Source organism: Diadema antillarum, unplaced genomic scaffold, assembly GCF_040938485.1.
Source record: "Diadema antillarum isolate AM-2024a unplaced genomic scaffold, OU_Dant_1.0 scf00000074, whole genome shotgun sequence".
Taxonomy (NCBI): domain Eukaryota; kingdom Metazoa; phylum Echinodermata; class Echinoidea; order Diadematoida; family Diadematidae; genus Diadema; species Diadema antillarum.
The window spans coordinates 4,892,489-4,908,897 of NW_027270963.1; the positions used below are offsets into that span (position 1 = coordinate 4,892,489).

General features: G+C 38.5%; 1 protein-coding gene across 4 annotated transcripts in view; it reads left to right on the forward strand.

Annotated features, from left to right (window-relative positions):
* LOC139717325 (ELKS/Rab6-interacting/CAST family member 1-like) overlaps nucleotides 1-16,085 on the forward strand; it is a 128,668-nt gene extending 112,583 nt beyond the window's left edge. For all 4 annotated transcript variants that reach the window (XM_071628829.1, XM_071628830.1, XM_071628831.1 and 1 more), the window contains 2 exons: nucleotides 11,545-11,631; nucleotides 16,012-16,085. In XM_071628829.1, the coding sequence (XP_071484930.1) occupies nucleotides 11,545-11,631; nucleotides 16,012-16,038 (114 nt within the window). In that variant the 3' untranslated portion in view covers nucleotides 16,039-16,085. The remainder of the gene's footprint in view (nucleotides 1-11,544; nucleotides 11,632-16,011) is intronic.
* The last annotated feature ends 324 nt before the right edge of the window (nucleotides 16,086-16,409 follow it).

Below are 16,409 nucleotides of genomic sequence, written 5' to 3' on the forward strand. Positions count from 1 at the left end.
CAATCTTGTTACCCAGGGGTAAAGAAGATCACATCACCACCAACATTCATCATATTTCTTTTCAAGTATAACAGCCTGGAATGTGTCAAAAATAGATAAAGAAAAATGATGCAAGCCTGTGATGGCTTGCAATTGTGTACGGTAGTTTCCATTGACACCTTCACCCCCAGAATTTCATGGATGTCTATAAAATGGATACATGGAATAATGGCATGCATTCTACTACTACATCACTCACCCAATAACCTATGGAGGAGAGTGAGGGAAAGACAGAGAGTTATGTGAGCTGGGTTTAATATAGGATCAGATGTTTGTGAGGGTTAACTATGGTCACGCTCTTATAGAGATACATACCCCAGACGGTGGATCATGTTCGCGGCGCTCATTGACAAGTGCTGTTGAGCGCTAGCACGGCGGTGAATCGGAGGCCATCGCAATTTTCAGGTTTTGATTGCCAAAAATAACTGCTACATTTGCCTCCGAAATCTTTTGTTCATAGCCGCGTGGTGCAACATGAGACCTCAGGAGCAGTGTTGTAGCTTCATATGCGTGTATATACAAATATGCAGGGCTCAACACTATTAAAATATTTTTCTCAGGTGACCCATTTGGGCCACCAAAATCTTTGAATTTGACATTTTGGCGGCCTGAAAAAGAAACATATTGGCCCAAAATAAAAGGAAGTGTGGTGTAGCCTTTAGAATTTTATTTTGAATATTAGCTACTTGATTAGGCTACCAAAACGGATCCTTTTTTTTTAATTTGGTGGCCCCACATCAACTTTAGTGGCCCAGGGCCACTGGACCACCACTAATCTTGAGCCATGAATTATGTATTACTTTGAATATCAGCCTGACTTGGCCACCAAAACATAACTTTTTCTTAAAATTTGGTGGCCCGCCATCAATTTTTAGTGGCCCCTGGCCACCACTATTGTCGAGCCCCGATATATTCATATATATTATCATATACATGTTTCGTTAGCATGTTTTTATCTGTAGAAGACAAGAGTGCAGTGTGTTCAAGTAGAGACAATAAGCCAATAGAAACTGTTGTCATGCACAGCTAAGTGCAAATATGTACCTCAATGTTGATAAAGCGTTGAATTCTAACAGGAGAGCATAGCTGAAGTAAATGAAACAAAATAGAGTGCATTAAGGTAATATTTCAATTTTCTTAGAGAAGGGGGGAGGGGTGGGTACCAAGAGAGTGTTTAAGTATGCCTCATGATGAGAAAAATAGCAGAACAGAAGTGCCTGAGGGATGTCAACATCCACTGTGGTCCCCTCGTGTTTTAGGTGCAGAGGTTGCGTGATGAAGGTGGACGAGTGAAAAGGACTGGGATAAGGGAAAACAAAAGGGAGGGAAAGTGCAAGGGGCAAGTGAGGGGAACATGAGTTGGGTAAAGTTCAGGCAACCCTGGGGGCCCAAGGGCTCCGGCTGGTTAGGGGGAGGGTCAGTGAGAGGAAGAGTGGGGCTCCGATTTCATATGGGCAATGAGGAGTTTGACTGTATAGGGATGTTAGGAGGAGAAGGGAAGGGGTGGGGGAGGGTTTGGGGAGCTACTTTGAGCGGGCGATGGAATGAGAATGTCAAGTTTAGGATCGGAGGTGGTAGCAAACACCCCATCATGAGTAATCAACTCCATCACCACCCCACCCATGCATAGTCTCATCTCACAGACCCCCTCATGCCAGTATCATCTTGGTGGATTTGGATCGACAAAGCCTAACCCATCATAACCATCTCTCAAAATTCGCCCTATCAAAACAAAAGACAAGAAAGGTTTAAGATCCGAAATGATCACTGATTTAGGCATCTAGGTGTCCAGAATATTCTGCCGAAGTAAAACATTATGGCGTTTAGTCTTGTAAAGTAGTCCATATTTATAGACTAACTTAGGAGATGCTTGTAAAGTGAAATGACTCCTGGAGAACTTTGCTGTTCATGCACTGTCTGAAGGTCAGAGTGGGTGGTCCCATGCATGTATCAATATGAAAACCTTGTTTTCCAGCTGGAAACTTATTGTCTCAAAAGACACATTCAGATTAAGAACTTAACCCACCACCCAATGTTGCATGTTTGCCAAAAATTTATGAATATTTTATTATATATTATGTAAAAAATATGTAGAACATTTTACAAAACTGAAATGCTTCAGTTTCTGGAATGCTGGCAATGGAATTTGATCATCTACTCAAGATGATTTAGTAGTTTGTTGTCTTACAAATGTGAATATTTGAAGAATGAAATAAATTTCTGCTGTCTTTGATTTAAGTACTTCATGTATTTGTCAAAATTGTTTTTCAATCTTTTCAAATTAATAAAGATATGTGAAAAGATGTTATTTATCTATTTATTTATTTATTTATTTATTTGTTTATTCGATTTATTTCCTTATGTATTTATTCATGCATTCACTAATCAATCTATTTATCAGTTTAATAGCTCTCTTTGCCAGGTAACCAACTAAAAGAATATGCAGATGTCAAAATGACCAATATTTTGATGATCAGAAAAAAGTTGAATTTCTTTTTATTTTTGTGGAGCTATCTGAAAATATACTTGGGCTTGAAATTCTTCAAGCTCATCTATAGAGACACCATTTTCCTTCACTAGCATTTAGACATCATTAATCCACAGGGTTACACTAAATGTAAAAAGAATATCTGCGCAGATACACACATTGTTGTTTACTACAATGTGCAGACATTTAGTCTGTTATCACTTGCTATTACATACGTGATCTCCATTTTGTTTCACCTTAGTGTATGAACTTATGTATCCATCAGTTTTACCTGTGTGTACATGTACCTTATAAACTATACAAAGACACCTTAGAAAATGCCATTCTTTCTCCATACATATGTGTATATCACCATTGCCCACAAATCAATTATTTATTAATTAGTCTGTCTTTACTGTATAAAATGTGTGTATATATGTACCTGCTATGTATTCATACAATATGTGACCCGCTACAACAAAAGGATCCTAAAGTCGCTGACGGCCGAGCCGAGAAAATTGAGTTTGAAGTCACAACATCAAAATCGGTCAAACCAATCGGATTTCTGTTTTTGGCATAATTTTGTAGTCTAATGTTTCGTCCATCATCTTCCGAAATTTTGAAGCTAAATGATAAAAGTAAAGGCAAGAAATTAAAGTTTCCTGGGCCATGATTTTCCGACTTTCAATGTAAGAGAAACGTGTCCGAAGATTTTGATTTAGCGCCGCAACTAGACTCCGCCCCTAGCAACGAGGGAGTGATCTTACTGGTCAGTGCGTGGCATCCTGATTACCGATTGGTCGTGCGTAGACCACTGGCGCTAAGCTTGATTGAACATGGCGGAGGTCGCTAGGAGCGTGCCTTCTATTGTCAAGCGGTGAAAACTGTCTCGCCTCCCCATGACCATGATAGCGTCGGAAGGACAACTTTGAAGGCGTTTTTCTCGAAACTCTGATTTCCTCAACCACTTGACATGGGCTGATAAAATCATCGATATCTCCGCAACCGAGTACTTTTATGAGTTGTGCTATATAAGAAATTAAAGTAGAAGAGTACGGGAATAATATCATCCCATTTTCAGAAAATTGTCCTCCCCAACTTTCGGATCCTTTTGTTGTAGCGGGTCACATATGTGTGTGTGTGTCTAGTGTGTATTAATATTGGTATTTATATTTTACAATTTATATGAATGTATGGATATGTTAAAAATACAATTATTTTCCTCAAAGTAGTTTATGTATGGAGACATTTTGAAGGTATGAATTCACTATAAACATACACTGTATGTTGAATATACATGTACATTTTGCATTTTAGAGAACAGCAAAAATTAGTGGCTGCTTACATGTATGATAATGAAGGAAAAATTTCATCCTTTGGTTTCTTGAGGATGACTCACTCTACAGACAGCGAGGAAAAGTCAAAGGTCAAATATTACCTGAGAAATATTTGAATCCGTTTTCATCTTCAACAAAGACCTGTCCACCTCTGTCATGAAATAAATCCCTTTTTAAGAGTTGCGTCCCCCCTCTCTTCAATGAAAGATCATTGTAGAGTCAGCAAGTGAGAGGGGTATAAAAAGAGTCGGCGTGTAGGATGCCTGCAGCGGAGTGGGGGAGTAACCAAACATGACCGCTAATCCCCCCTTCTCCTCTGGGGGATGTCCCCTACCAGGACTGCCCCCTTGCTTCCCTGCATGCCCGCACCAGTTGTGCTGCCACATTCCTGTAGCTGGCCAATGAGTGTGTCAGCAGGCCTGAAATTTTTCTTAAAGTTTCTGAAGATTTCCTGCTTTTACCAAAATTTCTTGAAATGATTTATTTATTTTTATTTTTATTTTTTTTTAACTTTGTAGCAGAGAAGGATGTTTCAAATATTGACTCAAATTACTGGTAGCCTTCTAGGCTGGAAATGAGAAATTTATCAAAATTCCCTTCCTGTAGAGAGCAATGCTTCTCCCTATTTAAGTTGACTCTGACAAGCAGAGCACAATAAAGCCTACAGAATGGTAAAAGTTCACTCTGAGTCAGACTAAAGAAGAGAGAGTTCAGGAATTTCAGAGTTTCAAATGCTTTAAGGGAAAAGTTAATATTTGTTGTAACCACGTAGATTATGTAAATTAGTTGAGGTGCTGATGTCATCATGTCACAAGTGTCTAGATGTGCACTAAAATGTAATAAAAATCATGATATTTGTAGAGAGTTGAGTAGCTATAACCCCTTTATCAAAAAAAGCTGTCAGTTTGTAGGTCATTACAGAGGATTAGTAATTATTTTAGTGCAAAAGTACAAATTTGTTCTTCTTGATTTGATTCCAAGAAAGGCAGTAAGATGAATACTTGAGTGCTGGTCAGTGGGAGCCCTATGAAGTGGTGATACCACCACCTAATCCTAATTTATGTGGTTGCAACATAAGTCACTGTTTCATGGAAAGTGAAGTTGAAACTCTTGTAGCACAGTGAAATTGCACTTTAAGTTTTTAATGTACAAATATCTTCCTCCCCTATCAAAGGAGAATAAACCTTGAGGAATTGCTGATGTTTATGAATGTGATGAAATCTCGAGAACAACAAATCTGGTGATATTGTTGTGAAAAGGACTTTCATTGACATACTTATGACAGTTTGAATGTCAGTATAGATTCATTAAACACAGATATGGACCTTGACATGGTAGTGTGGCTCATTGCGAGCTTGAATAACTTCTGCAGGAAACGTATCTTGCTGTGTACAAGGTAGAAAAATAGAATATGTGATTTTGCCCTCTTGAATTTTCGATAACATGCTTAAAGACATTGTTTACCATTTGCAGATGAAACAAAAACCCAGCTTTAGTGCTTCAAAACAATTCAACAAAATGTGAGTTAGGGATAGAAACAACCAATGTAAAAAGTTAATCAGTATAATCAATGTTAAGTATTGTTTAATATACAAAATGTGAACAATAATTATTATAAAATTGTTTCCAGACTAAACCGTGTACAGTTATGGTTTTGTGAGAAAAAAAAGTGATATCTACATATATCTTAGGCTTTATTGCAAAATGTTTATATGGTAGAATGTTTTGTGATACAACTGACTTACACATATGAATCAAATGTGATAACTCAGATATTTTTTAAACCACTGCTCCCAATGGTATAGAGTACCTTTAAATTCTTGTGTGTTAAATAAGCATCTTTGATAATCTTGAGCACAGTGTGAAATTTGTTGGAAGTGTAAAATTGAGGACCTTTGAAACAAGTTAGTATTGTGCAAGTGATGTGTATGTTTCAGTAGTATGACCAGAGATAACTATTTTTCTTCTGCCTTTTGAACACTCAAGATGACTTATCAAGACTTGAATTCTTAGAAGTAATCAAGTTTTTGTGTCTTTGTCATTCTACCTTGATTTGGCACTTTAATTCTCTATGTTCACACATTGCAGTGTAGCCAAAGGTATTTTATTTTTCAAATTTCTTTTTTGCTCTCACTGTATCTTTTCATTCTTTTGTGATGCATGGATCTTCAATGAAAGTTTTTCACAAGAATCATTGTATCCACATAATGTGAGAATGATGTATTCTCCTTTGTCTCCATCTTGAAAGTGAGACTGGTGGAAATCCCCTTTATCCATTGAAAACTAGGCATAAATCCAGCTTGCTGATGTCAGTTATTTGGGGAATGCAATAATGCTAGATATGAATGTATGTGTGTGTGGGATGTAAGAGGGAAGGGGGTATGTTCTTTTCATCTCTAGGAGTAAAACATGAGAAGTTGAGGACATTGCTGTGTATGAAAGCATCTACAAAGCTGGATGTTCTGTGGTGAGTTTCAGAGATGGATGCTGCCTGAGTTTGAGTTGGGGTTAGGGTTAGGGTTGGGGTTTGGGTTGGGTTGGGTAGGATTGGATTGGATTTTTAGTTTGTGGGTTTCTCACAGGAGACAGGGAGCTGTGACCCGGGGGATGTTTGTGTGCTGTATGGGCCATTTCACTTCCCACCTTCATGCTCAAGTTCACTAACATCAACACAGACCCCCAAGCATTCAGGAAGTCCACCCAAGGGGTGACTCTCTAACTCCCCTCCCGCTGCTTCTGCTGTATGTGAGCTCGAGAGCGGCCAAACAAATATCTCGGTCTTTTGCCTGTACGAATCCAACTGGAAAGACAATAAAGATTTAGATTTGCTCATTCATCTAATGTGTCAGAAAACTCATTATATTTTCCCTGTCTTGGTGGTGGAAGGATGCAGTGCAGCTTCGTGGACCACCTGGGCATTTTTGGCCATCTTCTCTGAGCACTGTTGGTCAAGTTTGAGATGAAGTGTCCAGATTGTTGGTCTCAATTGATAGTGTGTCTTTTTAGTTGCTGAATGGGGTTGATATGAAAGACCATTATTAAAGGTTTAGGAGCCTTTTTTTTTTGATAAAGTGTCCCCACATTTCACGATATTTTATATATCAGAAGTATGTCTCAAGTTAGATCATAAATATAGCTCTCAGCTTAGCCATGAGCAAAAACGTGCTTATGATTTCTTCTCACTTATCCATTTCTGATACTAGTAGTACCACAGGGATTTGGTAGTCTGAGTATAAGTGCAGGAAACCATGGGAATAACCATTTTCCCATTGTCATTCTGAGAAGAAACATAGCATGTACGTGCATGTATTGTAAGTTTGAGATGGCAAAACTTCTTCCACACATGAAAAGATAGAGAGGATGTTTCAGTCATGTGAGTCATGTTTAACCCTTCGTACTTTGAGTGCCAATTGGCACAGAGAACACATAGCTTATACACACTGTCCAAAGTCCCTTGCACAGAAAAGGTTAATGTCATTTTTTTTTTCCACGTAATATGATGAATACATCATTTTTGCTCATGTCTTGATACCTACACCATGTTATTCACCTTGTGGGGCAAAAGAAAGAAGGTCCTCTCCAAATTTTTCCGAGTAACCAGAAGAATGCGGAGGTGGCTGTTGGAAGATCATTTTTGATGCCGATGTGAGGTGATGATCTGAGTTCTGTCACCTCTGTAGGTCAGTACAAACTTGTGACCTCTTGTAGATTCTTCTCATAATTCCCCTTTCTTATTAATTTCTGGCATGAACACAGTCTAAACACAATCAGTTTCAATCACACCATGTGAGCTCAGGTCTTCCAGGTGTGTCCTGTCTGGACCAACCTCCTGCCTCTTTTACTGTCATTGAGGTATCCAAACAAGACTGGCTAAACTGCCCTCTGGGAGTTCACCCCATTGGGTTCAAAGGTCACAAGAGGGGTCATCGGGCTTTGCTTCTGACCAGAGATAGATACGGTCTGTCAGCTCTCATTGTCTTCATTTTGTCCGTCCAATTTCATCTTGATACCTGGGAAAGTATGTGTGTTAGGGGGGGGGGGGGACCCCACAAAATAAAAGTTGAGTGAAATGAGTGACAGCTTGCCTTCCTCTGTAATTGCCACACTCTAATAATAGTGAACTCTAGATCTGCAACACAAAAAAATGCTAAAGATAATGCTATTTAGCTAAAAATGGTGATCTGCTCATGCGCGAGGCAGCCGTTTCCATAGTCCAACCCTGGAGGCTGTGTCGTCTTAGCGTTTGCGTCGCAGATCCAAAGCTCGCAAAAATTGCTGGCAAACTACCCCTAAAAGTTCAAAGATGAATAGAAAGAAAGCAATTGAATGAAAGAAACAGATCATTTGATACAATGAAAGTCCAAATTCATATCTGTTTGGATGTTGGTATGTCACACAGCAGGGTATCCTATGAGAATCTCAAATTCAAATTGGTCATTTTGGTCATGTAAGCACAGAATCTGCTGATGCTTTGAAGAAAATTTTGCTGCTATGCACCTGTCATGTTGTGCATAATAATTTTGATCTTGAGCTTCAGCTTAGAACTTTGCTTGCACCTTAAAAATGTGATGTTCTCATTGATTTTTTTTTGTTTCTTTTATTTTGATTGGCAATGAGTGTCTTTCCTTTTCTTTGGTGTTGGGTTAATGGGAAGACAGTGAGAAAACAATTCAGGCTGATGCTGTAGCAAGGCGGAACAAGTCATGTTCGTAGAATGTGAAGAATGCTCCTCCCAAAGATTACTATTGTGGAACTACAGGTGCGGTTGTTTAAAAAGAAAGAAAGAAAAGTATTGTCTCAGAATATGTTGCAGAATTACAGGTGCAGCTCTTTGAAGGAATGTACTGTCTCAGAATGTGTTGTGGAATAACAGGTGCACCTTTTTGATAAAATGCACAGTCTTTGAATGTAATGGAATGTTCTTGGTTCTTGATAGCATACCATTGTAAAACTTACACATGCAGGTGACTGAACTTGACACCACATGTGAAAGCATGCAGTTACATTGCCAGAGCTTTGCTGAACAAGTTTTTAAGAAATTGCCCAATTTTGTGGTGATATCTCTGTTGGCGCTAAATCCAGCTTTCAGTGCTGATTACGAAACGCTTACGATTTGAGAGCGGGCTAATCTCCCCGCGGAAATAGTTTTGAAACCAATCAATTTGCATCTTTGGGGTTGGAAGGCTGTGTATTTGTTCAGTTGGAGGTGTGGCATGCGGCCGAGGTGTGAGGGGAAGTGTTTTCATTCTCGTCTGCCTCTGTCTTGGAATAATAAGGGGTCAGAGCGTGGAGTTATGGAACATGACCTTAAGGAGTTTGATGAAGAGACCCATGGATGGATGAAGGAAGGAAGGAAGGAAGGATTGAGGGGAGAAATGGAGGATAATTGAGAGAAGAGATGGAACAGGAAGAGACAGGGACAAATCCCTCGAGAGTCTCCTTGAAACAGACAGAAATCTTCACACCTTTCCTGCTTTTAAATTCATACTCTGTCGTAAAGTGTAAGCTTATTTTAACACACAAAGTGAGCACTGAAGTGTATTCGTCAAGGGTAGGGAACACATTACCTGCAATGAAGCTGAAAAGCCTGTGGATGTTGTCTAAGATTTATAATTATGCTTTTTGTCTCATCTGTCTGGACTACTTCATCCCGATCAAGAGAAGAACTGACATTAGCGGTGTTCCAATAATCATGTGTACACCACTGGGAATTGATTCTTTTATTTATAGACCCAATTTTTGGAATGTTTTGCAATTTTCCCACATCTGTCCCAAAACCAGAGATATTCAGCTTCGCATACATCATCTCTCGAAACAAAGTGGGAGCAGTCAAACATTGGTTGGAAAAAGATTCGAGATGAAACAATCATGGTTGCCGGGTGGGGCGGTCTTGATGATGCCATCTCAAGGGATGCGGGGCGGCCTGGGATGAAAAGTGAGATGCCGTGTTCTGGACCGTGTCCTCTTCGGAGGTCACCATTTCGTGGGGGATGCCAGCGTGCTAGTGCGAGCAATTAAAGACACTGTCGGTGATGCGGTAGCTGCTCGTCCCGATGTAAGCCGCCGCGTCACAAGTTGTGGTGTTTGCTGTCATACCTGTCAGTGTTCATTTCATGTCCAAATGTTGAGGTGCAGCATCAGTATTTCTTCTTCCACCCCCTCCTCCCTTTCACTTTTCTCTCCAAATCCTTTGTGGTCGTCTTTGCTCCGAAATGAGGGTTGATGAGTGTTTACTGGAAGCGGCATTGACAGTCGGCTTCGTGGAAGTAGGTTACAAATTATCCCCTGCGCAAACCAAACTGGTTGGAAGAAAAGGTGTTAGGGGAGTTTGTATCGTCAGGGATAATTAGGCATAATCCCGGTATACAGTCGCTATCATGTGCTGTAATGCTGCAAGAGAATGACTTTGGAGTCTGGTATGCTCTTTAATGTGTTGTCTGCTCCTGGTGTATGGGTGGCCACATGTGATTATCCATGCTTCTGTTTTGCGGCAGTCTGTGATGAAAGGGTATTATAAATGTGTCACAGAATGTCAGATCAATAATAGCCAGACACAAGTGGTCATGAAAGAAAGAAGAAATGCCCCTATCTCCCCCCCCCCCCCCAAAAAAAAAGAAGTCCTGGTTACAATATTGTTAGATAGTGAAGATTAAGAGATCGAGTCAATGATATGACTCATAGTTTGTCTGCACTATTTGTACTTTCAATTCAAATATTTTAAACATCTTACACCCTTCACCCACGAAGGAGTACCATCTCAACATGCCTTTAACATTGCACACAATCCTGTTGCCAATGAGCGAGAATAGTTGATATGGGATTTGAATAATGGGGGACGCTAATATTGCCTGTATCTCTCTTCTGTCAGCTGCAATGGGTTAACTATACTCTTAAACCTGATTTGTTGGTGAGAAGTTCATATACTAATAATTCATTCCTGTATTTCTGCAGAGTGTGGAATCCAACAATATGCAAAATTATGTGGAATGTGTTGTAACTGCAACTCGTAAATTGTTTAATGTGGAAGACAGTCTCATCCTTCTGATATCACAGGTTGATAGTTGACAATCTAGTCGTTTAGCTCTCATTTGCCAGGGATTTAGGATAGAATAGATGAAGATTTTTTTTTCCATTTTTTTTTCTCCTCGGATGGTCGTGTAAACTAATATCACTTTCTTATTTAGAATTGCTTCAGGAGAAAATAGAACACCTGGCTCTGTACAGTAGGGATTGTCCAGTGTTTCAGAAAGGATTGTCATGCAGTCCACCAAAGATATTTCATATCAGGCTTGTTCACACATACCCCAAAGTAATGATATCATGCTCCAAAAATCAATTATTTCTAATGTGTGAATGGGCCTAGTATATATGAAGAGTTTGTTCGCAAAAACCGATAAGTCCATATTTGCCAAATGGAGATATTTGCGATTAAAGATCAAGAAATATAAAGAGAATAATAAGAAAATGTTTGCTTCTTTTGACCATAACTTCAAAAATGTACCTTTATATGTAGTGACCAATATATCATTTAAAAGGTATTATTTTGTACTTTATGACAGAGACCGTACTTCAAAATCTTCAAAAATGGACTTATCGGTTTTTGCGAACAAACTCTTCGTATACTGAACTTGTTATAATTTTGGTGTTGATCACAGACTAATATGGATTTTTTGTTCTTCATTTACTACTGTCTCTTTTCAGACGCAGAAGAGGATGAAGCTTCTACACAATCACAACGACGGCGAGAAATCTCCCACCCTTGAACACTCGCCCATCACTCCAGAACAGGTGAGAAATTGGCCATTATTTCTAACCATTTGCAAGGCAATTTCAGCCATCTTTTTCTGTCTTTCTCGTGGGGTGCGTTTATCAACTCAATTCTGGTGCAGGATTAAGGTTTTCAGACAACTTTCAGGGAGTTTTGGGCAGTTGACAAAATGCAAAGCTGTTTGATTATGGGGTTAGAAAATGTATCTCTGAAATGCCACAAAAAGTGTGATTGCAAACGCATTTGAGCAAGAAATGCGTTTCTGCAGAGAGTTGATAAATGCAAAGTCGTTATGAAAGGCATGTATAGCTCAAATCTGCCCATACCAACCATTGCCAACTCCACACATCTCCGCTCCATGGATCAAACTGTGCAGTGGAGTTGCGCAGTCCTCCTAATTGACTCATGACAGAGTTGATAAATGCAACAACTCAAGAAATGCGGTCTGAAAGGCCTTTGCAAACGCGTTTTGATAGTGATCATTGAAACATGTTTCAAACATGGGAAAGTTAGTAAACGTAGCCTTAGTTTTTCAGAGTTCATCTCAGTAAGGGAGAGAACTTTCAGTTTGAGAGATAGATATGTTTCGCATGTGGATGCATATCTCATTCTTAGAAGTATGGCCTCCTCAAATCATTGAATATTTATTATGCAGGTACACATATGAAAACATGTTGCTGTATGAAGTGATATAATACAGAGAGAGTGGGAGAGTTGAAGAGTACCGAAGAGATGATGTCACAGTCTTTTGTTGCAGCTTGGGTTGGAACCAGGTGTGTACACATAAACACTTGGGCCAGGTGAGGTTATTTAGAACCAGTTTCCATGGCAATGAATGGTTATGACATCACACCTTGGTACTCTATATATATTCATATATATGTACATGCATATAAGTTATATGTATAGATTATTTAAAAAAAGTGATTGAGAGGCAAGACGGAGGGGGAAAGGGTGGAGTGCTGAGGACTTAAGTTAGATTATAAAGGAATGAAAAGAGAACGAAAGATGAAAGGGGGAGGGGGGGACAAGAAGAGGGAGAGGAGAGAGAGTGTGTGTGCCTTGAGGTGGTGGAAGTGAAGTGGTTTGGGTGGGGGGAAGGAGGCATCACAATATTATGACAGACTCCCTCCCTCCATCCTGGTTGCAGGCAAGCAGCCTGCCAGCAAGTCAGTCAGCCAGCCAGGCAGCCAGCCAGGCAGCCAGCCAGCAAACTAGCTAGGCAATGACCTCTTCCTAGCCCAGAACCTCCCTTGCATCCGGCAATATCAGCTGTTAGAAATGAAAGACTTCAAGAGGAAATCCACCCTAAAAATAAGTTAACTTCAATAAAGAAAAAAATATTCCCCACAAAACAATACCAAAAAAAAAAATAAAAAATGGATAAGACATAAGGAAGGTATGACATGTTGAAATTTCAAATTTTTTTTTTTCAGAAAACATTTCTTGACCAGTACTTGTGAATATTCAAATTACTAAGTTGACAATGTCATGCTCTCACAATTTTTTATTAATTTCATATACAGAAATGACAAAAATCTCATATTTCAGCTGCTTGAATATAAAACTTGCCTTAAAACCACCCAAAGTAAAAGAGAACAAATGTAAGCTCTGATGTTATCTTGGTAGGCTTTTACTCGTATTAGCTAAATATAACAATTTTCACGAATTTCAAAATGAAATACATGAAAAATTGTGAGGGTATGACATCAGCAACTCACTTATTTGAATATTCATAAGGACTGGTCAAGAAATGTTTAAAAAAAAGATATTTTAGAAAGTTATATTTTCCTTATTTCTCATCTGATTTTTGTCATTTTTCTATCGTGCTATAGGGAATATATTTCTCTTTCTTTTGAAGTTTATTTATTTTTTTGGGTGGATTTCCTCTTTAAAGAGGACGGTCCTGAAAGACAAAGGATTTGCCAAATACAACCCTTTTCTCCTTGCCCTGCTGGTGACACAGAACGTCTAATACCCATCTACGTATTTCTCTGTGGGATGACACTTAATTGCACTGAACGAATATTACCAAATGCTCAAAAATACATAATTATGAATGTCACAAATGCATTGAAAATACTGTTGTTCTATTTCATGTTCAGTACATTTGAACAGAATGCTTCATTACCCCGATAAAGTCACAAATGTTAAACCTGAGAAAATTGCAAAATAAAGTGGTTAGGCTGAAAAAAAAAGAAGAAATCTGACAGTTGTTCAGAAACCAAAAGTTTGTTTTTGACTACCTGCTGTACAATTTTCCTCATCAGAGGATATTGCCAACTTTGAAAAATGTAAAATTTGTCAGTATTCTTGAAGCATGTGGTTATGACATTCTGGATTGAACTGTGGCATTTCTGGTTTTAATAGCAATAGTTTGTTTGGATGGATTTTGAAAGTATAGTCTTTGGAAATTATGTACTGGTATATATACATGCACATACCATTGGAATCTAGGAGTTTTGAGACTCTAAGACTACCACAACCAAAGTTCATGTCCAGTGATTTTATCAAGATTTTTGTGGGTTTTTTTTTGTTTGTGTTTGATAGTCACATTTATGCTTCACAGTTGAAACATGCATATATCTGTAGTACAGAGAAGGATTTACATGCATGTATGTCCACTTGCACAAACCAAATATGTGATTGAAGTTGGAGGGTCAACTTTTGGGAGAGTTTAATCAAATAAACTCATGTTTTTCAGTGAAGAATTTTGATTAACGACTGCGCAGACCAGACATTTTGAACTGCTCTGTATGAGGTCTGCACCAAGGGAAATAAATGTCTTGAAATGCAATGAACCTTTGGGAACATTATGTGCCAGAGACTTGAAATTCAGACAATTCAATCATCTAGAGATCGTTGGTTCCATAAAAAAAAGAAACAAATTAGGTCTTTTAACAAGGCATTATATTGTACACAACATCTTTTTTTTCTTCAGTCTGTATGGCATGTTTCCTTGTTACAAAGTGACAATTTACGCTTCTGATATCGAAGAGGCCACGCAGTGCATGAACTTGGCGAGTTCCACTGGTGGAGATTGATGTAGATTAGATTGGGAATATTTCAATATTTTCAGAAGTGCTTTGGATATGCCCTCCTCAAATGAGAGAGAGAGAGAGAAGAGAGGAAAGGGGAAAAAAATCATGACTGTATTCATATCAATTTCCATCTTCCAGTGAAGGCATCGTATCCATCTTGTTTGACCTGATTTTTGATCTGATGCTCTACTTAATTTTGATATGCGACTTTAGAAGAGAGAGACAGAGAAGAAAAAAAAAATGAGGTCAAACATCACCTGGGAATTCAAGAAAAGTTTGAAGAGCTTGAGTTAACTTTACCACTCGAACTCCTCTGCTACTGGACAGCCTTAATAGAATGTGGATATTTTGGCCTTTCGTAGCTATTTCTCCATGGCCATCTCATTACGATTTCTATTGTGATATATGTCCACCAGATATTATCATGATGCGCATGTATGCAGAGTCTTTTATTGTGCCCTAGCTTCCGTACAGAAATTGACTACCCCCCCCCCCCAAGAAAAAAGAAGAAAGAAAAAAAGTCATTTGATTTCATCAAAACCAACCTTACAGTTCCACTACTAGCCTGCTGTGTGAATTTCAAATATTTCAAGGGCCAGAAGCTCCAGTTCAAAGACAAAATTGCAAATTGTACTCTTTTTATTTCACTTCATGGATAATACAAAACAATGTTTAGATGATTTGAATGGTTGAAAGATATGAAAGTTCTGTTCATATCATCAGTGTAATGAGGAAAATCTCAGAAGAGTTTTTAATGGGATTTAAAATCTTTTCTTGTATTACATTTGTCAGTTTGTTTCAAATCCCCTTGTATATAATAAATAATTACATGTAAGACTGTGGACAGCCAGAAATTATTTCAACATTTAGAAATCTCCACTTTCAAACTATGTAGAACATTTATCTGAGTACAGTACTGTGTAAGTCTTAGTGTGAAGCTTGTAAGGTTAGCAATTTCTCAGGTATAAAGACGCTGAATGTCTGTTTTCACATCAGGACCTATAAACACCAACAACAACAACAACAGGAACAACAACAAATTCAATTTTTTCAAGATGTACATGTACCAACAGATTTGATTACAGGTGTGATGATCAATAGCAATTCACTGCCCTTGGAAACATACAGAGATTTTCTTCATTGATTAAACAATATTATGCCAATTCTTCACATTTGTTTAAAGTCCGTTTTAATGGTTAATGTAGTATTATGTGAACACTTGGTTGCATATTAAATGTGCCTCAGCCTACTCAATAACTTTGCATCAGTACTATGTGAATGCATTCAGTTGACATTGCCCATGCCATGTGATCAATGGAATCATCTTTTAACCTTTAACCTTTGACCCACCGCTTCCAGGATGATGAGGATGGTATATGGGCCTAGCGCAGGCCCCATATACCCCGCCCCGAGCCATTCATGCATACATCATGGTAAAATGAATGTGGTACCATGTGCTTGCTTTTTGGTTGAATGTGCACTCACAAATTTCATTTTTTACCCCTTAATCACTACTTTTGAGTCTATGACCTAACTCAGACTCCTTTGCTATCAATGCACTACCCTCTGCATGGTCATGGTGATGGTTATGGTGATGGTTTGATTAACGTACTCATTATTTAACTCATATATGTTGTGATGTGAATTTTTCTGAGTGCATGCTTGCATAACTTACTGTCACTTTAATTTGTGATGGAGGCTTGGTTTTTTTTTAAGTTTCTTGTGCCTTGACCATTGGAATATTTAATTTTTATAGG